The 26,873-nt window shown below is 37.7% G+C and overlaps 1 protein-coding gene across 2 annotated transcripts in view; it reads left to right on the top strand.

The window, feature by feature from the left end:
- The window catches only part of TOP1 (DNA topoisomerase I), a 90,045-nt gene that overhangs the window by 51,172 nt on the left and 12,000 nt on the right, over nt 1–26,873 (top strand). Inside the window, exons 8-13 of one of the 2 annotated variants that reach the window (XM_045529316.1) lie at nt 1,264–1,364; nt 9,314–9,429; nt 13,074–13,195; nt 14,069–14,191; nt 16,254–16,441; nt 17,398–17,542. In XM_045529316.1, coding sequence (XP_045385272.1) covers nt 1,264–1,364; nt 9,314–9,429; nt 13,074–13,195; nt 14,069–14,191; nt 16,254–16,441; nt 17,398–17,542 — 795 coding nt within the window. Of the gene's footprint in view, nt 1–1,263; nt 1,365–9,313; nt 9,430–12,249; nt 12,867–13,073; nt 13,196–14,068; nt 14,192–16,253; nt 16,442–17,397; nt 17,543–26,873 lie in introns of those variants that run through there. The other variant, XM_045529317.1, reaches the window with a different exon arrangement.

Raw genomic sequence — 26,873 nt, 5'->3', positions numbered from 1 at the left:
GACTAGTCAGTAAAGAATTATAAAACTTGAGTTCTCCATGTGTTACTATTACTTTTGTGTTTATGTTGCAGTTATGCAAAATAATACCTTTTCTCTGAGTTTGTTAAACCATTGGGAGAAAAGAATGGTTGACTTCATTTTCTGACTATTCTACTTAGCAACCCTTCCCCTATTGGGGGTAGGTGGGGAAGCTGGCTGAAAGACTGCAAATTAATACACAGTGTTATTGTGGCAGGGACCCCAGATGGCAGGATCCATCATTAAACCTCACTCACCAACTATGTTTTTGTTTTTTTTTTTCCATTTCTGGGAATTGTTCTGAAGTCTCTCAGTGACTGATTATCCCAATTTGAGGCTTGAAAACATACAATGTAGCCAGTAGTTTCCTGATGGGGCCATCTGCATGCCTGTTCAGAAGCTGTTCAGAGAATGTCTTAACTGAAAAACATTTCCCTTTCCTGTGGTGTGTGTCAGCATAAATAGTAAACATATGAATTGATACGATCCTTTAAGTGCCTTCTCTTCACAAACATACTTACACATTTATGTTCTCCGTGCCTATTTTAAGATATGGGTGGTACTGCATACTTTCCCCTTCCCTCCTGCCCTAAAAGTCATTTGCTTATAGACCTTGTGTTTATTCCCATCTTGATTGCCATCCTATCATGAGGTCTAGAATGTTTATTTCAGTCATTCCGGAGTCACATTGTTTTTTTTTACTCATAAATTTAGGCTCTCATTGTAGTTAATAGTAGCTATATGACTTTGATCAAGGGACAAATCCTCTGTTTCAAAGTTGTCTTGATTGTAACCAGAGGAGGTCAAACCAACCTGTCCATACAGTGCTTTCCAGCTCCGCCATTCTGTAATTCATTTTGAGATGGTTAAACCACTCTTCATTGCTATATAAAACTTGCTGAATAATAACTTATATTATATTGAATAGGTAGGACAAAGGAAAATGAAGAGTTCACAAACTCCTCTGAGGTTATAAAACAGTTTGCCAGGCTCTTGCCCTGCAGAGTGAGTGTTTTAAACTACTTTCTCTAGTAGTCAGTTGTCAGGAAGTTTTGGGAAATACTGCTCTAGAGCAAACTATCAGTAAGTTTTTATTCATAGATCAAATGAAAAAATGGACCTAAGATCTTCTGCAGTTCTAATACTCCATAATTACAGTTTTTGTTTCTAATGACCCCCCCAAAACTATCTCCAGAAGTGTGATCAGTCCTTTTTTAAGTACTTTCTCATGATGTTTCTTTGTAGGATGGTAAATTGAAAAAACCCAAGAGTAAAGATAAAAAAGTTCCTGAGCCAGATAACAAGAAAAAGAAGCCGAAGAAAGAAGAGGAGCAGAAGTGGAAATGGTAACATCTCAGCACTGGATTAAAATATCACCTCTTTTATTGCACAACTTAATTAAGCAAGAGTATTGAATTGTTAAAATTAATAGCCTGGTATTTGGGGGAAAATATTCTCTCTAGAATAACGTTCTGAAATAAGTTTTGCAGGTCCTATTAAAATCATTAACTGGCTCTAAATCTATTGGGTCTCAAAACTAGGTTCTACCACCCTAAACAGAATGGACTGTTGAAGCAGACCTATATATAGATGAGAATTTAGCATATGGAGAAAGTGCAGATACCTTTAAAATTAAGAAAAGGAGGGATTATTCTATAACTCACATTGGGAAAACTGCCTGTTTGTTAAAATAACAGCAGAAACCTCCACAAAAAAGCTAGGGTGAATAGTTTTGTAATTGTAGAATAGTGAAGATGTTCTGAAGGAAGACATAACTAGAGCCATAAGTAAAGGATTCATAAATTTGACACATCAAAATTGAAATTTTCCGTATGGCAGACAGTTTCATGCCATTAAAAAAAAATCCTGGCTGGCTGCAGTGGCTCACACAATTACTTTGGGAGGCCTAGGTGAGGGGATCACTTGAGCCAGGAGTTTGAGGTCAGCTTGGGCAATATAGTGAGACCCTGTTTCTACAAAAAATTTAAAAATTAGTGAGGCATGGTGTGCACATCTGTAGTCCCATCTACACAGGAGGCTGAGGCAGGAGGATCACTTGAGTTCAGGAGTTTGAGGCTGCAGTGAGCTTCACTGCACTCCAGCCTGGGTGACAGAGCAAGACCCTGTCTCTTTTTTTTAAGCTTTTTTTTTTGAGACAGAGTCTCGCTCTGTTGTCCGGGCTAGAGTGCCGTGGCATCAGCCTCGCTCACAGCAACCTCAGACTCCTGGGCTCAGGCGATCCTCCTGCCTCAGCCTCCCGAGTAGCTGGGACTACGTGCACGTGCCACCATGCCCAGCTAATTTTATATATATATATATATATATATATATATATTTTTTTTAGCTGTCCAGATAATTTCTTTCTATTTTTTTTTTTTTTTTTTTTTTTAGTAGAGATGGGGTCTCGCTCTTGCTCAGGCTGGTCTTGAACTCCTGACCTCGAACCATCCACCTGCCTCGGCCTCCCAGAGTGCTAGGATTACAGGCGTGAGCCACCGCACCCGGCCCAAGACCCTGTCTCTTAAAAAAAAAAAATCCTAAGGCAAAATATTTGCAATAGAAAGGGCTAATATTCCTAATATGAAAAAAATAGGATATTCCTAATATCCCTTACAAAAAAACAAATATGAAAGAAGCAGTCTAATGGAAAAGTAAGGTATAGGCAATTTATTAAAGATGATAAACAGTTAATGAACATCTTAAAATGTGGTCAACCTCACAAGTAATCAGAGATGCAAAGAAAAATAGCAAATGGTGATGTTTGTGTTTAATATCTCTCAGATTGGAGAAAGATCAATAAATGAAAATATCTTGGGTTGTGAATATGAGAAAACAGGCATTCTCCTTCCCTGTGGGAGTGAAGATTCAGACAGTCCTTACGGAGGACAGTTCAGCCATAACAGAGGTTACTTTTGAAAAGTATGTTTAGATGGGGAACATTTATTTTCTACTTTGGTGTTTAGAATTTTGAAATAAACATGTATTTTTTAATACTTTGATTAAGATTTTCTATTTTCCTGTACCAGTTTATGATGAAAAATTTTAAATGATGAAGAGACTTATGAGTTAGAATAAAAATGAAAGTCCCTTACCTCTCTTTCTTCCATTCCCATTTTACCTTTCTGGCCTTGAGGTAACTGCTATTCATAGTTTGGTATGTCACCTTTCAGACCCATGTGCATGCATTTATTCTGTGACTTTTATAATTGAAAACATGGATGTCCCCAGCACCTCTGAGGAAAGGGGAATGAGCAGTGACCAGAGAGGTGGCAAAAATGTGGCTACACAGCTGTATGATTGGCACGTTGGTGTGACATCATAGTGTTAAAAGGGAAGTGTAGAAAAGGAAGATCACAGAACAGAGGATTCCTGGATCTTTTCAGAAGTCATAGAAAACAAAAGAATATGTGGTTTTATTTTCCTTGTTATTTCATTTTTCTTTGGACCTAATCAAACGTTTACATTTTCAGTGATCTTTCCCAGAATTTGTTCATAAACTATTGAAAGGGTTTTATGAGTTTTAATGAAGTGCAAATTAGGGGTTTTTATTGGGAGTTAAGAGAATGGAGAGTTAGTAATTCATCAGTCTGGTAGGTCTCAGGGTTCTTGGTGCTTAAAAAATGCTTGTTAAGTGAAGAAATTATTAGGTTATTAAGTATGAAATGTCCAGTTTCCTTAAGTACTAAGTTTGACAGTTGATATCTCTGACATTTCACTTTGACACTTCTTGTTTTATTTTTATTGTGAAGGCACATCCTCAGTCTTTCAAATGCACATTTTGGCTTCTGATTATCTTTCAAAAAAATTTTTAGAGCAATTTTTATGAAACCATGGATAAGTAAAAAATTCGTGCATTTTTAAAAATATGAGTTCCATAATGGAACCAATGCAGTACAGACAGCTTGAAATATCATAAAAATGTTTGGGAAGGATGTGGCTAACAAACGCACAGTATGTCAATGGTTTGAGAAGTTCCATTCTGGTGATTTTAATTTTGAAAGTGAGCCACGTGGGTGAGTTGAGACCAAGGTGGATAATGATGAGCTGAAAGCTGTAGTGGAAGTGAATCCGTCTCAGACTATGCGTGAATTTGCAGCAAGGTTTAACATTACTATTCCAACAACACTGGACCATTTGAAACAAATTGGCAAGGTAGAGAATCTGGACAGATGGGTACCACATGAATTAAATGAGCATCAAAAGAGAAATCGTTTCAAAGCTTGCCTTTCTTTGCTGTCACAACATAAAGGCAAACCATTTCTACACCATATTGTTACATGTGATTAAAAATAGATTCTTTTTGACAATTGCAAGAATTCAGCGCGTTGGTTGGATAAAGATGAAATGCCAAAACATAGTCCAAAACCAAATATTCATCAAAAAAAGCTAATGGTGTCTGTTTGGCGGTCCAGCACTGATATTATCCACTACAGCTTCATGAAACCTGGTCAGTCTATTACAGTGGATGTCTGCTGCAACCAATTGGACAAAATGATGAGGATGCTTGCAATTAAGGAGCCAAGATTGGTCAATAGAGACAGGCCAAGCCTCTTGCATGACAGTGCTCAACCACATGTCGCACAAACAACTCTGCTCGAACTACGGAGGCTGGATTTGGGAACTCTCTGTCATCCAGCGTATTCACCAGACCTTGCACCAACTGATTACCACTTCTTCCAGGCTTTGAACCGCTTCTTGCAAGGAAAAATATTCAGTTCTCAACAAGCTGTACAAAACGCCATTTGTGATTTCATCGCCACTTGCTCTTTAGGCTTCTTTGCTGCTGGCATAAACAAGCTACTGTTAAGATGGCAAAACTGTGTTGGTAGTTTAGGCGCATACTTTGATTAATTGTACTTCTTGTTTGAGATATAATAAACAACACTTTCGATTCAAAATCAGACATTTCATATTTAATGGCCTAATAGTTTCCTTCTCGTCAGGAACTCTCTGCTGTCTCCCCTCTTCCTTTGGAGCTTTGGCTTTTGTTGAGCCCAAGGTAGATGTAGCCTTATCCTAGCCCAGCCTTGTATGTGTAGAATTAAGTGTCCTTGAGGGGTCTAGTAGTGTAATTTTGCTTTAGTGGTTGAAATCCTTATCAGTGTTGTCACACATTATTTCTGAGAGACCACGACTTTTGGGTTTTATTCTTTCTTTTGTATAAAGGAGACCCTGGCTAGTTTTCAAGATGGTTCATTTGGGGATGAGCAGTCTTTGCTATAGCTTCTAATGCATGCTTCTTTCAAGTCTGATTATTAAACTTTGCACATTCTTTTCAAGCACAATGTTCAATGGCATACTGTAAGTTTTTAGAAATGGAGAATAAGAATTAATGAACAAACAGCTTCTTAACTGATAACTAGAGGCTGCCTGTTGTATTCTGAGATTAGTGGTCCAGTCCCCAGTGACTGCCACTGATGGCCTTGTCAGGGAACTTAAATGGCAGATAATTTTATTTTTAGTATTCCTCTTGCTATCCTGCTAAAAAAGAATTACAGACTTTACTACCAGTTTGGCAAATGTACGGATGTTTTTTGCTTCCCTCCATAGTCTGCAGACATGTTCATCCTGGCAAAAAAACAAACAAACAAACAAACAAAAAAACATTCTGATCCTTATCTCCCTCTATCTTTGGTAGTTGTGAGGATGGGAAACTATTCCCTCTGGTTTCTTTAATATATTGCATTTTTCCCATGGAAACTGTGTTATAAGTGGTGGCAGTATGCTCAGGCTCATCCATGAAAACCTATTTATCCCAGATGTCCTGATTTTTAACTGTTGCTCATTCTAGCTTTATAGGATTTCAGCACTGTGTTGGGTTAACTATACTTTTGTATTAGGGCTGACCTGTTAGAACATAAGTCCCAAGTTAATTCTTAACAGATGATTCCTCACAAAGACGTAGAAACTGGGGAGTTTATTACTGGTGTTAGGTGTGACTTTAAATGGAGTTTTGAGTCTGTTAAAAGGTAAATATAATGAGTTAGGACTATAATGTTGTAAGGACTTAGTGTTGAAAGATCAGGATGCACAATTAATAATAAATGTATGGAATACAGATTATTGACATTCTCCTCAAACCAGAAAAATTGCCCTTAATTTCAGAGATTAGCTTCTAGAAAGCTCTAGCATGTAACCCTTATTTCTGAATTTTTAAAAATTAAATAGTTTTACATTGTACTTTAGGAACTCATTAACTTCAAGGGAACTTGATTTCAAATAGCATGTGGAGTTTGCTTTCCTGTGTTACACACATTTCTAGCATTTTTCTACCTTCCCCTTTTCAAGCAAATTTTATTATAAAATTGATGCTCAAATTTATAAGTCAAGCTGCCAAAGAGACGTTTTGATGCCTAAGTACATGATTTTATTAGTAAATTCTAGGGGGGAACATTAGCACTAATGGGAGGCCTAAAAGGCCAATACTGTTTTTATTTGTACATTACTAACTTTAAATCCGTTAACATCAGGTTATTGGAAGAGATGTTCTAACTTTCTGTTTAAACTGAGGTTTAGTGTTGAGTGAGTCTCTGAATATCTTAGTTTGCTTAAATGGTAAAGAAGTTGCTATGGGTCCTCAAGATACACATGTTGAAATAAGAATTGTATAAACAGCTTGGAGTCCTAGCTCAAAAGCACTGGAGTTGGTGAGAAGAATGGTGGCAAGTCCCAGGATAAGGGAAAAAATGGTGTTCTCAATCCCTTCACAGTTAATCTGTGACTGCCACAGATAGGATCCTTACAAATGCTCTCATATACATACATATATACATGTATGTATTTTCTCTAATTTGGAGAGTTACAGACCCTAGGATTGGCTGGGTTCCTGTATGCAGGCCTTTGCATGTTAATGACTAGTTGGGAGTTCCTACCAATTTCATATCTGTAAAGTGGTAGGTTGGTTAGAGAGGATCTTTAATGCTCCTTCTAGGTCTAAGATTTTACTAAATCTTGACTTTGGTTTTTTAAAAATTATTTTAATTGTGATAAAATATATATGACATAAAATTTACTGTCTTAACTATTTTTAAGTGTGTACAGTCAATGGCATTAAGTACATTTATGTTGTGCACTCATCACCAATTGCTGATCATTTTCATCTTACAAAACTAAAACTCTTCACCCATTTAACAATAACTCTTCACACCCCTCTTCCCCCGTCTCAGGTACCTCACATAAGGAGAATCATACAGTATATCCTCAAGGTTCATCCATGATGTAGCATGTGTCAGAATTTTCTTCCTTTTTAAGGCTAAATAATATTTCATTGTATATAGCACATTTGATTTATCCATTCATCTGTTGATGGACACTTGGGTTGTTTCCACCTTTGGGTGTTGTGAAGAGAGCTGCTATGAACATTCATGTACAAGTATGTGTTAGAATATTGTGTGTATACCTGGGAATGGGATTGCTTGGTCATATGGTGATTCTATGTTTAGCTTTTTGAGGAACAGCCTTACTGTCTGTTTTCTACAGTGGCTATACCATTTTATATTCCCACCAGGATTACACAAGGGCACTAGCTTCTCCACATCCTCACCAACACTTATTTTTTGTTTTACTGCCTTCCTGTTGAGTGTCAGTGGTATCTCATTGTGATCTTGATTTGCATTTTCCTAATGATTAGTGATGATGAATATCTTTTCATGCGCTTATTGGCAGTTTGTATATCTTCTCTGGAGAAAAATGTCTAGTCAGATCCCTTTTCCATTTTTTAAGTGGGTTGTTTGTTTTGTTATTGAGTTAGGAGTTCTTTTTATATTCTGGATATTAACCTCTTATCAGATATATAATTTGCAGATATTTTCTCTTGTTCTGTGGGTTTTCATTCTCTTGAATGCACAGAGGTTTTTAAATTTGATGTAGTCCAATTTGTTTTTCTTTTTGTCACCTATGCTTTTGGTATCATATCCAAGAAATCATTGCCAAATCCAATGTCATGAAACTTTTCTCCATGTTTTCTTGTAAGAGTTTTATATTTTTGCTCTTATATTTAGGTCTTTAGTGTGTTTTGAATTAATTTGTATATATAGTATAAGATAAGTGCCCAATTTTTTTCTTTTGCCACCACCTTTGTTGAAAAGACTGATGGACACTTGGGTTGCTTCCACCTTTGGTTGTTTCCCTGTTGAATAGTCTCAAGCACCCTTGTTGAAAGTCATTTGAACATGTTATGTTGACTTTGATTCTATAGTAATGCTGCTGTTACAATACAGTTTGATACATGTAATTTTTATTTGATATTTCTGAACTTTGTGTAAAATATTGGTCTTAGAAAGTGAATGTGAGAGTGGTGAGAAGGTCTATCTATTCCAGAGAAAAAGAGACTTGAGACAAATCAACCAGTTCCAGTACCTGATCCTTAATTGGATCCTGGTCTATAAAATACATTATAGATATAGTTGGGAAGTGCTTAAAATGGATTGCATATTAGAATGATACTAGGAAATTAGTAATTTTATTAGATGTGATAAAAGTATTTATTACAATTATATGGGGGAATATCAGTTTTATAGAAATGTTTGCTGAAATATTTAGTGCTGAAGTATCAAAACTGCAGTTAACTTTGAAATGGTTCAGCCGAAATAGAGAATTTAGTAAAATATTAATAATTGTTGAATATAGAGGTGGTGGGTATGTTGTATTCATTGTTTGTCATTGGTTTTTGTCTGTTTGACCGTTTTTAAAATAAAATGTTTTCTTAAAAAGTTGTTTCCACTGAGCTTTAGATTCACTTATTAGTGTCTGCTAGGGAGTTCCAGATAACCCATAAGTACCTTAAACTCATTATGCCCGAATTGAACTTAACTGTTATTTCCTAGGCTTCTTGTTCTACTACGGACTTTCAGTAGGGTTGTTTTCCTCTATACCTTTATCTGACATCTCCATTCTCAGGAGGCTTTTTCCTGCATATCACCAACGCAAATATTGTCTTGTATGCCTTTATGGTATGTATGCTATTACAGCATTGTGGCAATACACCTGTTTCCATTTTCATATTCCTCACTTGTTGTTGAGCTCCTTCAGTGTTGATCTCTTATATCCAGTATTTTTGAACTGAACTGTTGAAATGTATTTTTCCTTTGTTTGCTGGAGTATTCCATCTTACTTGCGAGTGTTGGCTTTTTCAAAGTGGAGGACACTGGTTCTTTTGATCCAGGCCTTAAATGTGGGGCCCAGAAGTCATTCCAGAGTACCCATCAATAGAGCAGATAGTTTGGCATTTAATAGGCGATGATCTCTGTATTAGGCAAGGTGATCACTAAATGAGGCTGTGCCTTGTCTTTTAAAGGTGGGAAGAAGAGCGCTATCCTGAAGGCATCAAATGGAAATTCCTAGAACATAAAGGTCCCGTATTTGCTCCACCATATGAGCCTCTTCCAGAGAGTGTCAAGTTTTACTATGATGGTGAGTTGTTTCAAGGTTTTCTGAATCTTGGCTAAGAAAAGAGTTTGCTTCTATTTAGCGATAGAAAACGAGCAAGGATCCTATGGTGGATAATCGTTTTTGTTTATTTTATTTTGTTTCATTGTCATTGTGTGGTTTTGAGGAAGAGGCATCAGGTGTTTACTTAACTCTGAAAGGCCCATTCTTTGGCTGAAAAAGTGCCACGAGAAAGGGCCTATTAATGTCTTATCTACACAGTACAAAAAAGGTCTACATGGCTAACATCACATGGTCCACAATGTATGAATGTTTTTATCTGAACTTCATTTCTAGGGAGCTACTTTTTACAAGAGAGTTATTAGAAAAGCCTCACTTGAATGGTAGTAATTTATTTTAGTGATATAACACAAACTGACAAAGCTACTCATCACTAGAAATAGTACCACTATTTAGTTGAAGATTAGTCTGCCATCGACCTCTAGATAGGGCTAGTAGGCATCTGTCACTCACTCTACATAGCAAAACATGATGCCTTTGATATATGTACAGTCAAGTATGATGAGTTGCTTTAAAGAAATGCCCTCCTGGGTCTCTTAGAACTTCAGAATTGTCCATTAACTGTCATTGGTATTTCTATCCTTGGGTTGAAAGATTTGAGGGTAGTTTTTGATAGGCCTTCTCTTGGTGATGTAGCAGTATGTAGATGGTAATGCTCAGTTGATTGTCCTTGTTCCAGTAGTTCTATCCAGAAATGGCTAGAGCATTGCTCCTCAAGCCCTTGTGTGCTTATGATTCACCAGAGTGGATCTGGGCCATTTTAATATTTGTGGGGTAGTGGGATTGGGTACTTCTGAACCAAGTGGTTTGCTAACCAAACTTTGAGAAATGCTGGGCAGGAGAACTTCTGAAAGGCATTGGTGGTGAACACTCAGAGTTCTGATGCATCCCTACCCACCAGCAGTGGCGTCAGGGCCACCAACACTAGGTCTAGGTAGTAGTTAATACTGAAGGGTTTGGTCTGCAAATGAGGAAAGTGCCCACCTTGATAAGCTGAAATTTATTTTTTTAAAACTACATATTTATTGACTGTGCCTGTGTTCAGATACCAAAACCCAGCTTAATCCCTGGGTTAATCCATGATTTGGGGAAGTTTGCAGGCTAGCAGCACCCCATAGTCTCAATGGCAAATGCTTATATTGTGTACAGTTTGGCCTTTGTTGACCAGAGAGCATAAGAGTTCTTTCAGTCCTCACACTGGGTCATTCCTGGAGACTCTGAAGTATGACTTAAAGCTAAAACTCCTAGTGAAGAGAAAGGGCCTAGGGCCTGGAAGAGGAACATCTTAAAAGTACAGGTATTCTGTAGCTTTAGTCTGGGCTCACGAGGAGCTTTAGAAAGCTCAACTGGTAAAGCCTCACTTTGAGATTCAAAGTGATTGGAGGAAAAGCTAGATTCCCTAGTCTTGGGGTTGCTCTTATTACTTTTCAAAATGGGAAGCAGAGGCATGGACTAGTCCACCGGTCACCACGGTCCTTTTCTCCCGTTCTGGCCCAGTCCTCCTTTATAGGAGCTCAAGCTCCAAGGTTCTAGCATTTTCTCAGTTGGCCTTCCCTCTAGGATTTCTTCCCTTTGATTGTATAAACTCCCACTCTGCAATAAGTCAAGAAGTGGCATTTGACTTATTAGTCCAAACTGATACTGTTAAGTGCTGCCTACTCTTCTGGGCAGAATTCTCAGACTCCTTTAGAACTTGCCAGAGAGGTGGGGCATGGGCTGGTTAAAGCAGTGAATTGTTGCCTCTGCTGAGAACCTTCAGTTTTCAGCTTTGACTCAGCAGTTTTCTTTTCCTGGAGCAACTCAGTCTTTTCCACAAAGTGTTACTGTTGCCAGGAACCTTCAAGTCATCTTCCCACCACTCTGCTACAGGGAGCTGTCATTTCATCTTTTGACAGCTCATCTAAGAGGAGGAGTTACGATTGCTTCCTCTGTTGGGACAGAATTCAGTAAAATAGCCAAAAGAGTCTCAAATACTGTTAATATTTAGTTTATACCAAACATACCCAAGAACAGTTTACATTTTTTCTTGCCATTTTATTTCATTTATTTTATTCTTAGTGACATAATGTTTTTCTTTATATTGGAAGCATATTACAGTTTTACTGGCAACTCTGGTTCAGACCTCAGTGGGGAGTTCTGAAGAAGTGTGGGAAATCTTTTAATCCAACCTGTCCTCCCCAAAGTGTCTTCCTTTCAAAGCAGAAGTTTGGTGGGGGTTGGGAGTTCAGTGTGTGGGGGAAGCTGCGCCACCTGTTGGCCTTTTAAGTTATGGCTTCCAAGTAAGTTCTTTCTGCTGTGACAGTTTAAATCTTGTGCTACATACAGTTCCCTACATCCCTACAATCAGGGATAACTTCCCAACCATCATAAGATGAGATGTCTTCTGGGTTGTGTTTTTTTTTTTTTTTTTTTTTTGAAATGAATGGATTTCTGCTTAAGCTTTAGTTTCCTATGATGAATGTGGACCTCCTTTGTGAATTAATACCTATATAATAGTAAGGCAGTGATTCCATTTACATTTAGCCTCATTTTAAGTATAGCTAAATGCTGTTATTATGGCATAGATTAGTTCCAGATGGTGTTGTAAAGTCGGCTTTTCAAGAAAAAATAGAAATTAGCCCTAAGAGTACTGTTAAAAATACTCTATTTGAAAAATAAATTAAACCCCCAAGTACTTCTTTTTATTGCTTTATTAACTAATTCAGGTACATAAAATCCCTAGGCCCTATTCAGATTTTCTTTACCATTTCATTGTGAAACATCAGGGTTGCATTAGAACAGCTTTTACATAAATACTTGCATACTGCCAGCAACCCCAGTCATCCCTCTTGTGCTGTGGATGCATCCTGTTTCCCTGAAAGAGGCAGCTTCATAGTATCTGCGTTCCAGAGCAGTGCGTTGCAAACTCTAGTGTGCTTATAAGTTTTATTAAAATTCAGTATGTCTAGGGTGGAGCCTGGGATTCTGCATTTCTAACAAACTCCCATGTGATACCAGCGTTGCTGGTCTGTGGACCACACTTGGAGTAGCAAAGGTCTAGAGGAAGGTCTTATTTAGGCTTTTCATTTGGGAAATCTGGGCTTGCCTGCTATGGATATATATTTTTATTCTATTCCACCCACGTAACTTCGAAGAAGAAAGATGCCTATTTCTTTTCCCCACAATTCCTTTCTTCCACTCCCTGCCCTATCCCTTCCTCCCCTTCTTGAACAGAGGCTGCTTAGCTTAGCAGTGGCAGGAGTCCCTCTGAGGATTTGATTTTTAAAAACCATTGAAGAGGTGTAAAGAACCCTGCTTGCTGAAAGGAAAAGGAAGAGTGACTGGGCCTCCCCCAGGTCATCCCTGTCCTGAGCAGGCACCTGGGAACAATTAACTGGCATAGTCTCCAGAGAATGACCCAGGTAAATATCTGCTAAAGAGAAGGAGAATTTATATAAGTAGATATAAGTTAATATGTTGTTTTTGTTATTGTTGTTCTTACTGTGTGTCACTGGACCTTTATATACCGTGGGAAGGTAAACCATTATTGAAGAAGTCTCCAGTGCTCAGTATTTATATTTAGAACATGAATACTACACCTCACATTTTGGAACCACTTTTTCCTCTAGGTAAAATCATGAAGCTGAGCCCCAAAGCAGAAGAAGTAGCTACATTCTTTGCAAAAATGCTCGACCATGAATATACTACTAAGGAAATATTTAGGAAAAATTTCTTTAAAGACTGGAGAAAGGTATTGTAGCCCATGTATTAATATCCTAGTACCTTGAAAATACATTGATCAAGTACTAAGTAATAAATTATGATTTTACAAAAAAATTTCCTGATGTAAAATTTGAGTTTTATGAATTTTGTTACAAATGTCTGATCACTTGCTATATTTTGTGGCATTTTTATCTAACAAGAATACTTATATTTCTTTCCTGTGTCAGCTGTCATGACTGAGGAGGAGGTTTATCAGATTAGGCCAACTGCAGTAGAGCAAAGGGAAGTTTGTCTCTGCAGGACTGCCGCTTGTCCGCTGTTGCAAAGAGAAATGTTAATCTGACTTCTCATTCCCTCTTGATTCTTGCTCATTTGCTTTGGGTGCTTTGTCCTCTTGAAACCACATAATACCATATCTGCCTAGGTGATTTTAAAAATCTGTGTTTTGAATTTGGATAATGTGGACAGAGGCAGAACTGAAATTTACCTCCTGAATTAGCTCTGAAAATCAGATTTAATACATGAATAGAGAAGGGGCAGTGTTTCTAAGGGAGAATGAGTATGGAAATACTTCTCTTATTACTAAATGATACATATGTTTCTCAAACTGGTATTTGTTGTCTGCCTGGGGATTTGTGGCAGTGCGCCAAGAAGCCCAAGAAACTACGTAAGAGTTAATCTTTCGCAATAATAAGTCACTTAAAACATTTTTATGTTAAATACATATTTTATAATAGAACAAAGTAATAGAATTATGTATTCTCTACAAAACTCACTAATTTAGATTGGCCACCTCTTCAGATACTGACTGAAAAAATGGTGCTTTACTGTAATCGCAAAGAAGCCCAGGGACTTATTAGCATATTTATGTCCTTTTTCTTCTGCCTTTTCTTTTGACTAGGAAATGACTAATGAAGAGAAGAATATTATCACCAACCTAAGCAAATGTGATTTTACCCAGATGAGCCAGTATTTCAAAGCCCAGACAGAAGCTCGGAAACAAATGAACAAGGAAGAGAAACTGGTACTACGGAATTTATTAAACCTCTGGAGAATTTTGGAATAGTGATTAGTTCATCTCATTTTCTTCTTGGTTCTTGTGACACAACATTGACTTCAGTCATTTCACATCATTCTATGCTAAAGATTTAGAATTCTAAGCCTAACAAAGTCTAAATTTTCTCAAGGACTTAGACTGAAAATTGTGAATAAGCACTTTGTTCAATAGCTCAGGATAAGAACCCTGGTATTCCACTGACCTAAAAATCATTCAGTAACTCCAATAATAATAATATTTAAGGATGAGCAGACCTGTCCCACAGTAGCTACTGGATATTAAGGATTTAAGACAGGTGAGATAATATTGGCCATGTACCTCCCTGTTCTTTGATCTGTTTTACTCTGAAATCTAGCCATGCTCGTCCATCTCCATCTTCTAGCCTTGGCCATGCTCATTGCTGAATGATCTTTCTAGTTTCCAGCTGGGATGTCATTTTCTTCTACATGCTGCCTGTTCTTATAAATAAAGTTCTATTGGAACACACACCCCTACTTATCTGTGTCTGCTTTTATGCAACAGTGGCAGAAATGAATAGTTGCAACAGAGATTGTATGGCCCTCAAGCCTAAAATATTTTCTATTTAGAAAAAGTTTGCCAGTCTCTGAACTGGAGGACTCCAGACCAGAATTTCATTTTTTCCAATCAGAGGTCCAGAAATTAAGGATTTTAAGGAATTCTTTGTACTTCAAATCCCTGTCGTTTCAGTACTTTAAAGGATTTGCATGTTTATATAATTTAGGCAATTGTATTTATATAATTCATTGTTTGATAGTACTTATTTGGCTGTTATTTTAAAAATTAATGAGGGATGTAGTGGCTCACACCTGTAATCTCAGCAGTTTCGGAGGCAGAGACCAGGAGTTTGAGATCAGCCTGGTCAACATAGCAAAACCGTGTCTCTACAAAAAAATTAAAAAGTGGGAGGATCGTTTGAGGTCAGGAGTTCAAGACCAGCCTGAGCAAGAGCAAGACTCCACCTCTATAAAAAATAGAAAAAAATCACCCGGGCATGGTGGCATGTGCCTGTAGTGCCAGCCACTTGGGAGGCTGAGGCAGGAAGATCACTTGAGCCCAAGAGTTTGAGGTTGCAGTGAGCAATGATGACACCACTGCACTCTAGCCAAAGTGACAGAGCAAGACTTTGTCTAAATTAATGAAGTGAGACTCTGTCTTGATAAATTAATTAATTAATTAATGAGTTACTGTAAGAATGATAATTGCATCAGACTTTTCAGTCTCAGGTTAACCTTATTCTCATTATTCCAAATTAGTGAAATTTAGTATAATTATTTATTTTAGGGGTGTTTTTAAACTTAAAGATCACTTTGGAGCTTTGTTCTTGGAATAGTGATCCAAAGATAGAGAGGTTTTCATAAACATCCCCTTGTCAGAGCCCCTGCCAAAGACACCTGTTGCCAGCGACTGGAGTCTTTTTCCACCCACAAGGCAGCAGGACTAAGTTAAATTGAATCACTAAATATAAATATAAGGTAGTGAAGAGTCAGTAGAGGGTAAGGAGGCTCAAAATCCTCCCCTTCTCCACCTTCTTTTGGAGCAAGGATGTAGAGTGTATATATCCATATACTTAAAAAAGAATCCATGGCAGATTTGTCTGGGCTTAAAACCCCATGTGAAAGGCTGGTCAACTAAGTGGCTGCAGAGCTGTTCTTTTATGAAGCCCTATCTATCAGAGACTTCTTCATCTCCTGTTTTGACACTACTCAACAAAACAATATGAATATTTAAAGTATATTTAAAAACACCCAAACAATACTCGTAAACGCACATCCTTTAGGGTACAAGCATCAGTTTCAAATCTAGTTGAAGTCAACCTTTATAGGCAAATCTTTTGGGGAATTTTATTGTATTTAGTGGAGAGATGCACTAGAGATTTCTTTTCATTTGAATTCATTTTTTACTGATTTTTAGACTTTTCTCTACCATGACCTGTTTTCCCACGAGAGATAAAAATTATTAGAGAACAGCAGTTTGAACCCATTTTTAGTACTTCCTTGTTATCTTCCAGAAAATCAAAGAGGAGAATGAAAAATTATTGAAAGAATATGGCTTCTGTATTATGGATAACCACAAAGAGAGGATTGCTAACTTCAAGATAGAGCCTCCTGGGCTTTTCCGTGGCCGTGGCAACCACCCCAAGATGGGCATGCTGAAGAGACGAATCATGCCTGAGGATATAATCATCAACTGTAGCAAGTGAGCATATAGTTCATCCTTTGGGCCAAAAATGAGGTGGAGGGCTTTTTTTGTTATAAGTAGTTGGGAATATTTCCAAAGTTACAGAGGACTGTTTGGGAAGGAAATATTTAAAAGCAACATGGTATTTCCATGTATAGGTCTCCAAATGTTTTTTTAGGTATAGCAGTCTCCCCTTAAATGTGGGGGATACATTCTAAGACACCCTACCCAATAGATGCCTGAAACCATGAATAGTACCAAACTTGATTGCCATCAATTGGAATACATTTCTGTTCATGTCTTCCACTCACAAATTTAATTTATCTTCCATCTTAACTAAACACTGACCATACACAGTGAAACTATAGTTTCGGGTGCAATAGCAAAACTAGGCATGATTTTTTTCCTTCTTCACAGTTTCACAGACAGATTTGTTCTGACTATAGATTTTTTATTTTTTTTTTCTTTAGTAAGTCAAGAACTTTCACCTTTCCACTTAAAGGAAGCACTTCTCTTTGGCATATCTGAATTGGCATCACTAGCAATTTATACTTTGGTGCCCTTCTTAAGTAAAATAAGGGTTACTTGAACAATGCATTGCAAAACTGTAACAATTGATCTGATAACTGAGATGGCTACTAAGTGGCTAGCAGACAGGGTATATACAGCATGGGTATGCTGGACAAGGGAATGCTTTGCATCCTGAGTAGGATGGCGAGAGATTTCATCATGCTACTCAGATTGCTGCGCAATTTAAAACTTATGAATTGTTTATTTCTGGAATTTTTAATTTAATATTTTATAATCGTGGTTGGCAATGGGTAACTAAAACCGCATATGAGGAGGGACTACTGTATTGAGTGATGAGGAGGAAACTTGGATATATATGCTCAGCAGATAGTCCACTTTGGGTCATGAAAGGTAAAATTGTCCCTCACTTCTCATTTTACTCTCCTCTTCCTTTGTTTCCACAGAGATTCCAAGGTTCCTTCTCCTCCGCCAGGACATAAGTGGAAAGAGGTCCGCCATGATAATAAGGTTACTTGGCTGGTTTCCTGGACAGAGAACATCCAAGGTTCCATTAAATACATCATGCTTAACCCCAGTTCACGAATAAAGGTAAGGGGTTAGCTAAGAGCTGCACTGGGTAGTGGGGCTGATGATCTCTTTTTGTTGAAATGTGAAGATCTTGCCATCTAGAATCACTTTGACAAATGAAAAACCCTCCCCACTGAAAGAAAGCAAGTACTGTCATGGTTAGCAATATCTGGTGACCTCCCTAAGGTGTCTGTTTTTTGCATCACATTGTAACCTTATCCATTTATTCATAAATATTTATTGAAATCCCAGTATGTGCCACGTACAGTGTATGTGTGGTGCTAGAATTGCATTGGTAAACAAGACAGACACAGGCTCTGCCTTCATATTGCTTACTATCCAGTGGTCAGAATGTGATGAAGAGTATAGTAAAAGTATATTGACCTCTACAGCTCTCTTGCCTTTCCTCACCTTTCTTGGCTCTGAGGAAGGGAATGTAATTGCTCTGAATCCCAAAACAAGTTGTAAAATCTATTGTCTTATGTACTTCTGGCTTCCCAAGGTCTCATCTGGGTAGGTTCCACCAGCACCAGATGGAATGGTACATGTGAAAGCACATTCATAAACTATGTTATATACCTGTGTTACTATGGACCATTACCATTATTGACAGGCGAAAACTGTCTTGTGGGGAATCAGTCCTCATTAGCCAGCTAGCTATGTATACTCTGCTTTGGAGAGTCCCACGAACTTTCTACAACATACTATGGAAATGAGAATAGCAACCTAAAAGAGAGATAAGCTTCACAAAAAAACAAGTCAAGGACTTGGTTATTTGTAGACTGTGACTGTTTTACACGTAGGAGACTGGGACTTAACAACATTCTTGATTTTGGTTTATAGATTGTTGAACACCTGTTAATATATGAAAGCCACAGCTCAAAGGCTATATGAATTATCAAGACTAAAATCCACATTTTCTAGCTTATAGCCTTGTGTTCTTCTGTATATCGCTATTCTAATGAAAAATGCACATCTGTGTATTTTATTCAATTGGAAAATATACTTTTCCTAGTTTAGAGTAATTACAGAGTTAAAGAACCCTCATGGTGAGCAAAAGTCAAGTCATTTAAAGAACTGTGTTGTATTCCTCTTCTGAAATAGCACAAACTTGTGTGGCTACAGAGGTGGATAAACAATGGTTTTAGCCCTCACAGAACTTGTAGGCTGGTGAGTACACTGGGTGAGAATTCAATTGTATTAGAAGAAAGATAAAAATTAAAGGCATTGTATAAATAGATCAGTTATTCTCAGCACTTACAGATCAACAACAACTTTATGAAGGAAACTGAGTTACAGTTAGGTCTTAAAAGAGGTATTCCAAACACAGAGAATTGTGTCATTATGGACAGAGCGGGGGTAAGCACAGAAGTGTAGGGAATGTGAAAAGGAGTGACAAAAAGAAGTCTCCAGTAGTGATAGTTGCACAATATTACAAATGTACTAAATGTTACTAATGATAAATTTATGTTACATGCATTTTACCACAACTTAAAAAGTATCAAGATGATAGATACTGTGTTACTATTAAAAAGCATTTTCACATAAGTTGACATTTGGTTCTCCTAACCATATCAGACATATATTAATATCACCATTTTATGGATGAGTAAATTAGTCTCTGGGAGGCCCCAAAGCTTGCCCAAGATCCAATAGCTAGTAATTCTTAGATCTTCTTCTTTTTTTTTTATTTTTTATTTTTTTTGAGACAGAGTCTTGCTCTGTTGCCCGGGCTAGAGTGAGTGCCGTGGCGTCAGCCTAGTTCACAGCAACCTCAAACTCCTGGGCTTAAGCAATCCTACTGCCTCAGCCTCCCGAGTAGCTGGGACTACAGGCATGCGCCACCATGCCCAGCTAATTTTTTCTGTATGTATTTTTAGTTGTCCATATAATTTTCTTGCTATTTTTTTTTTTTTAGTAGAGACGGGGGTCTCGCTCTTGCTCAGGTTGGTCTCGAACTCCTGACCTCAAGTGATCTGCCTGCCTTGGCCTCCCAGAGTGCTAGGATTACAGGCGTGAGCCACTGCACCCGGCCAGATCTTCTTAGACTCTTAACTTCTTAGGTCTTCATTCTCCTCATGTTTTCCTGTGACAAATTATGGCCAGCCTCATTTAATTGTCATTCTGAAGAGACCAGACCATTAAAAGACTTTGAACATAGGAGTGTCTTGAATATATCTTCACTTCAGCCAGATTTATAGGCATTACACATCAATCACACCAATAAATATAAACGGTTATAAATGTGGCAGAGAAGCACAGAGTACTGTTTGTGAGTACACCAGGGTGGCTGATCTGGTTTCTGGGGTTCGGGAAAGGCTTTTCTGAGAAGGTAACATTTAAGATGAGATTTACAGGATGAATAGGATTTTATCCCTGGATAGAATAGGGAAATGGGTGTTTCAGACAGGAAAAATAAAATAGCCTTTTGAAATCTCTGAAGTAAGAAAGAGCTCAGTAGTTTTGAGGGCAGAAAGAAGGCCAGCATAGTTGGGGTACAGTGAACAAGAATCAGGAGAGGAGGCTATAGAGGAAGCCCAGCCATATCTTCAGATCCTTCTTTGAAATTTTTTACATTATCCTAAGTCTGAAAGGAAGCCACTGAGCTGGGTTTTAAACAGGGAAATAATGCCAGATTTGTATTTTAGAAACGTGTTAAGTAATTGGTCATTCTGACTGCTACTCTGTGGAGCCTGGATTGGATGCAAACAGGAAGTAGACCAATAAGAGGCTGTTTTAGTGCTCCAGGCAGGAAATGGCTATGACTTAGACATATGTGACAGCAATGGGAATGGAAATAGGTGAACAGAGTCCAAATATATGTACACTGAGTACTTGTACAGGCAAGGATTAGAGTTGATTGTAAGAATCTCTAAAGGTTGAGATCCTTGTTAGATAGGTCAGGTGGGCACTTTAAGAGCAGAGAGCCAGCCAGTTTTATTCCAGACAATATCTGGATAACTGCTCTACACAGTAGGCATTTGTGCAGGTTGCTGGATGATGATTCTGGTGGCAAACCTAGAAGTCACTCAGAGTTAGGCCCTGCCTAGAACTTAAACCCAGAACAGAGTACCTGACTTCAGTCAACTGGAACGGGATCCCAACAACTGGCATTAAAGGCTTGGAAAAGTGGTACCGTTGGGGGAAGGAGAAATGTAATTTCTTCAGCTTGCTGTCGATCTTCTCTGAGGCTGACTCCCACTCAGGAGAACAGTGAGATCTTCAGAGGTTGAGGTTTGACAGCACCTTGAATAGTTTTTAACTTTCCATTGCTCCAGGAGAAGCATTCTCTTTTTAGATACCAAAAAATAAAAATAAAAAAAGAAACATACAAGCATTGGGGGTTTTATTTTTAGTGAAATATTTCAGTTATACAAGAATAGATAATAATGTAATGAGCCCACCATCTGGCTTTGTCAACTCTTAACATTATGTCCTATCAATTACTTTATTCCATAAAAAAATTCTGATAAACATAACTGGAGCCACCTGTGTACCATTACCTCTTTCCCTGCAGATTACTATGATGGACTCGATGTTTTTATTTGTGTGTGTGTGTTTTATTTTTTAAGAGGCAGGGTCTTACTGTTTTGCCTAGGCTAGACTGCAGTCTCAAAATCATTGCTCACTGCAACCTTGAACTCCTGGGCTCAGACGATTCTTCTGCCTCAGCCTCTTGAGTAGCTGGGACTATAGGTGTGTACCACCATGCCCAGCTAATTTTTTCATTTCTTTTTTTTTTTTTGGTAGAGACAGGGTCTCACTATGTTGACTAGGTTGGTCTTAAACTCCTGACCTCAAGTGATCCTCCTGCTTCAGCTTCCCAAGGTGCTGGGATTATAGGCGTGAACTACTGCACCGGGCCTATTTTTTGTATTTTTACAGTATGTTTATGTGTGCATAAACAACATGTAATATTGTTTTGCAAGTTTTATTAATAGTTCTAAATTAGGTATGTTATTAAAACCATGCTGCAGTGTGTTTATTTCACTCCAGCTTTGGTTTTGAGATTTTATTGTCTTGACAGAACTTTTAATTTATCCATTTTATTTGCTACATGGTATTCTATTATAAAAACTGTTCTATTCTCTTGTTAGGCACTTGGCGTTGTTATACACTTTCTTGCTATTATAAACTGCTGGAATAAACACATTTTTCTTATGCATGTGGATGAAAATTCTTTTATAACTTATTAGATATTTCCAAATTATTCTCTCAAGTACTTCAGTTTATATCTTCACCATTCCACCCCGCACCAATGTGTACAAGTTCTTTTTCTTGTTAGAACAAGTGTTAGTTAACACTTACTAATATTCTAAAGTTTTGCTTTGTGTATGGCATGAGATTGAGATCTAATACATTTCCAAATAACCTGTTGTCCCAGAACTATTTAGTTGTATTACCTCCTTTGTCATATAACACATTTCTACATATATATCAGACTGTTTCTGAGCTCTCTGTCCTGTTTAATTTGTGTGTCTATTTCTGCACCAATAGCATACTTTCCTTACTGTAGCTTTATAGCGTCTACTGAGTAGGACACGTTACTTTCATTGCATTCTTAATTGTCTTGGTTATTCTTGGCCCTCTGCTGTTTCATATTAATTTTTAGGTAAGCCTGTCAAGTTCTAATCAAAACTGTTGAGATTTTTATTGGAATTGCATTAAATTTATAGATTAATAGGGGAAAGATATTGACAATATGTTTTTGTGTTTCCAATCCATGAACATGTTATACTTCTCCATTAACTCATGCCCTTTGAATGTATCCTCCAGTGTGGCTTTGTAATTTTCTTCATAGAGATTTTACATATTTTTTAAAACTTGAATTTTTATAGACCTTATGGTTTTTATTGCTAATGTGAATGAGATTTTTTTCTATTACATTTCTGTTGGGTACTACTAGATTGGTAATGCTTTTGATTTTTGGAGGTTGATCTTGTTTATGTAGCAATAGATAACGAGGGGTACTAAATTAAGGGTTACTGAACTCTTATTAGTTCTAAAATCCATAAAACCCTAACATTTTCCCTAGTCAACAGTTATCACAGTCAGATATTTAATTTCTGTCCTCTGTTTCTTGTATCTCATACTTTCTGGGTTTTCTTGTTGAAATACACTCTTTAATGGTTCTTGAGTGAAGATGCAGCAGTAGCAAACACCTACCCTTGTTTACCTGAAAAATTTCTTTATTTTCATCCTAATTCATAATCTGTCTTTTCTTCAATAAAGAATGTGTCTCTACCATAGATAGGCTGTGGTTTTACTATGCTATATCTAGGTATAGGTACTTGAACTTACAATCTGAGGACTAATGTATTTTTATTCTTGAAAATTGTCAGCCGTTATTTCTAACATGGCTTTTAGACTATTCCATTTCTCTTTTAGAGTCCTATTAGATGAATATTGGAGCTTCTCAGTCTACACATAATCTTTTTAAACTATGTTTTCATATTCTTTATCGTATTTAGTCTAAAGTTTTATTCCATCTATAATTTGTTTAATTTACTATCTTTTATTTTCAGAATTTCATTTCATATCTATCTGATTTTATTTCATCTGTTTATTATAATTTCATATCATTTTTAGAGTTTACGTCTTTTTCTCTTTATGCGTACTAAACATACTTATTTGAAAGTCCTTTTAAGATTGTTATATAAAATGTTACGTGAAATGAATTCACTTGCTAATTATTGTTTTATTGGCAGTTTTTCTGAGCCATTTTCCTTGTGTCTTTTGAAATTTGTTTGTAAACCCTTTGGTAAAGGGTTGGCAAGTGGGTTTTGTCTGTATATTGTTCCCTTTTCTTTTCCTCCTCTTGCCTCTCCACTTCTCTGCTCATTCCTTCCTGCCTTAGAGGGAATCTCCTAGGCCAGCTCAGCCCAGGCTAATACAGCCCTGGCTTCAGGTCCTCCCTTGCATAGGGCACTTTCATTGCTATACGTTTGGAGCAAAAGGATGATTTAAAGTATGATTTCATTGACTTATTGTGACCCAGAAGTTTTTTGTGGTTGAGGGGTGAAGGGTGGTAAATGGTGGTTGTACTTGATGAAGGACTTTAGGCCTAAGATACGGGAGGCTACCATCATGGCGCTTTTGTTCAACATATTTCTGCTCAGCCTCCAAAGGTGTCTCCCATTCTAAGACACTTTGCTTATTCTTGTATCTATATTTTACTCATTCACATTCCCCATGTAATATTACTGTACCATTCTATCCCATCTCTGCTCTCTCAAGACAGTTAGTACAAGCATGATGTGAATTACAGATTTTTGACAATTTGAAAACTTGGAGCATTCGAGGGTAAAAGAACACAAAGGTGTAGCAGCTGCAGTCTTTCCCCTTGATATACCCTGTCCTTACCCCCTATCTGGAAGCTTGGATTGGCCTACTTGCAATAGGTTATACTGTTTTCAGCCTCAGAGATCACTGAAAGGATCAGGATTTTTGGGAGCCACAATAACACATGCTCCAGGTACTAAAAACGTCCTGGACTCAGTCACATTTTTCTACATTCATCCTGGTTTGTTCTGCTTTTCCTCCCAGAATTTCCATTTTACAGACATCTTCTTGCAAGTATTTTCATTCCCTTTCTCTCCTACCCTGTGCCTAGTGCCCATGGGAATCTGAAATAGCATTGGAATGCCAGCCAGCCTCTGGAACCTGTAATTTCAACCAAGGAAGCACTCTGATCCCAGATAACCCAGGAGTTTTTGATCCCAGATAATCTAGGAGTATACAAAAGGACTGCTTATAGGTACTCACTGTTAAGTACAACCCACTGCCAAGTTTGCAAGCATTATCTCCTCTCATAACCTGGGAAAGCAGTCCTTAGTAAAAATAAGGTTCTTCAAACTAGTTTACAAATAGAGTTCATCATTATGATTTTTCTTTCAAATGAAGTACAGCACTTCAGAATCAATGTTAACATCATATTGCATTTAATCTTATTAAAATATTCTCAGTGCCAAATACACACTTATGCCTTTTTTTCTCTTTAGAACCTATAATTCTATGGGCTTTCAAAAATGTATGTGCCTACAGCCTTTTAAATGTAACCGCCTAGTGATTAAAGGGCTAGATGTGCAGGAAAACATTTTTACAAAACTCATAGTCTTGGAAAGCTCTCATTTTGGTGAGTTTTCTTAGAAAGAAAATAAGTCACATGCTTATTTTTTTAACAATAAAAGATATAATTCATAAAATGGACTTCATTAAAATTATAAACTTTCCCGTTCTACAAAACACTGTTAAAATACAAGGTACAGACTAGGAAAATATTGGCACCATGTATATCTGTAAAGGACTTACATCCAGAATATACAAATAATCCCCATAGCTCCATAGTAAAAAGACAAACATCCCCATAAAAGAGAACAAAAGATTTGAACATATACTTTACAGAACATATAGGAATAGTCAATAAATAAGTACATGAAAGAGTGCTCAACATCACTTAATTTCAGTGGAATGAAGATTTTTTTTTTTTTTTTTTTTTTTTTTTTTTTTTTTTTTTTTTTTTTTTTTTTTTTTTGAGACAGAGTCTCACTTTGTTGCCCGGGCTAGAGTGAGTGCCGTGGCATCAGCCTAGCTCACAGCAACCTCAGACTCCTGGGCTTAAGCGATCCTACTGCCTCAGCCTCCCGAGTAGCTGGGACTACAGGCATGAGCCACCATGCCCGGCTAATTTTTTTGTATATATATTTTTAGTTGGCCAGATAATTTCTTTCTATTTTTGGTAGAGACGGGGTCTCACTCTTGCTCAGGCTGGTCTCGAACTCCTGACCTCGAGCGATCCACCCGCCTCGGCCTCCCAGAGCTAGGATTACAGGCGTGAGCCACCGCGCCCGGCCTGGAATGAAGATTTAAACCACAAGACACTAAGTCCAGTTCTAGGTATTTTACCTCAAGTGAAATGAAAATACATATCCACAAGAAGACTTGTAGAAGACTGTTCATAACAGCGCTATATTCATAAGAGTCCCAATCTGGAAACATCCCAGGACAATAAGGTATAGTCATAGAACATACTGTATTTATTGGAAATTAAAAGGAGTGAACTACTGATACATTGAACAGCATGGATGAATCTTAAAAACATGTTGAAAAGCCAGACATAAAAGTCTATACTGTATGATTCCATTTATATAATAATCTAGACTAAGCAGAACTAATATGTGATGACAGAAATCAGATTAAAGATCAGTGGTTGTTTGGTGGGAGGTTGACTGGAAAGGGGCAGGTGGGAATATTCTGGAATGGTAGAAATATTCTCTATCTTCATAGGGGTGTAGGTTTACCTGGGTTATGAATTGTCAGAACTGATCAAACTGTAAACTAATCTGTGTATCTATATAACATAAAGACTTTAAAAATTTATTCAAAATGAAAGGTGACTAATTGGGGTTTTAAAAACAGAAAGAAAAGTATTGGAAGAAAATTTGTAGATGACTAGTGATACCTCACAAAGGACTTGTATCCAGACAGTATGTTTAAAATGGGCATGTATAGAAAGCTGGTTGGGTTTTATCTTTAATCATGGCGTACATACATAGAGCCAGTTTGTTGTGTCTTTTGTGTTTTTTTTTTTTTTTTTTTGAGACAGAGTCTCACTCTGTTGCCCGGGCTAGAGTGCCGTGGCATCAGCCTAGCTCATAGCAACCTCAAACTCCTGGGCTTAAGCAATCCTCCTGCCTCAGCCTCCCGAGTAGCTGGGACTACAGGCATGTGCCACTGTGCCCGGCTAATTTTTCTATATATATTTTTAGCTGTCCGTATAATTTCTTTCTATTTTTAGTAGAGACGGGGTCTCGCTCTTGCTCAGGCTGGTCTCGAACTCCTGAGCTCAAACAATCCGCCTGCCTCGGCCTCCCAGAGTGCTAGGATTACAGGCGAGAGCCACCGCGACCGGCCTGTTGTGTCTTTTATGTAAATGACGAATGTTTGGGGTTCAGAGTACCATTCACCCTTTGGTGCTCCACACAATGGCAAACTCACATAGGGATCACCAGCCTAGGGAGAAGTAAAGAGCCATGTAATGATATTTGCAAATGTCATCTTCCCCAACACAAGTCTCTCAGAAAGTATTAGAGAATTGAGTCTTTCAGTTTTCCTCCTTACCTCCCACTTTGTAATTTTGAATCTAGATCCTGATCCCACTTAACCACTCTGCGGAATGGATAAGCAGCTATATTAAAAAGAAAAAATATTGTGGGCCTACTAGTTTTAAAAAGACACCCAGCTGGGCACAGTGGCTAACACCTGGAATCCCACCACTTGGGGAGGCCAAGGCTGGCAGATCACTTGAAGCCAGGAATTCAAGATCAGCCTGGACAACACAGTGAGACTTTGA

Source organism: Lemur catta, chromosome 17, assembly GCF_020740605.2.
Source record: "Lemur catta isolate mLemCat1 chromosome 17, mLemCat1.pri, whole genome shotgun sequence".
Classification (NCBI taxonomy): Eukaryota; Metazoa; Chordata; class Mammalia; order Primates; family Lemuridae; genus Lemur; species Lemur catta.
This window is presented reverse-complemented; position numbering and strand designations above follow the sequence as displayed.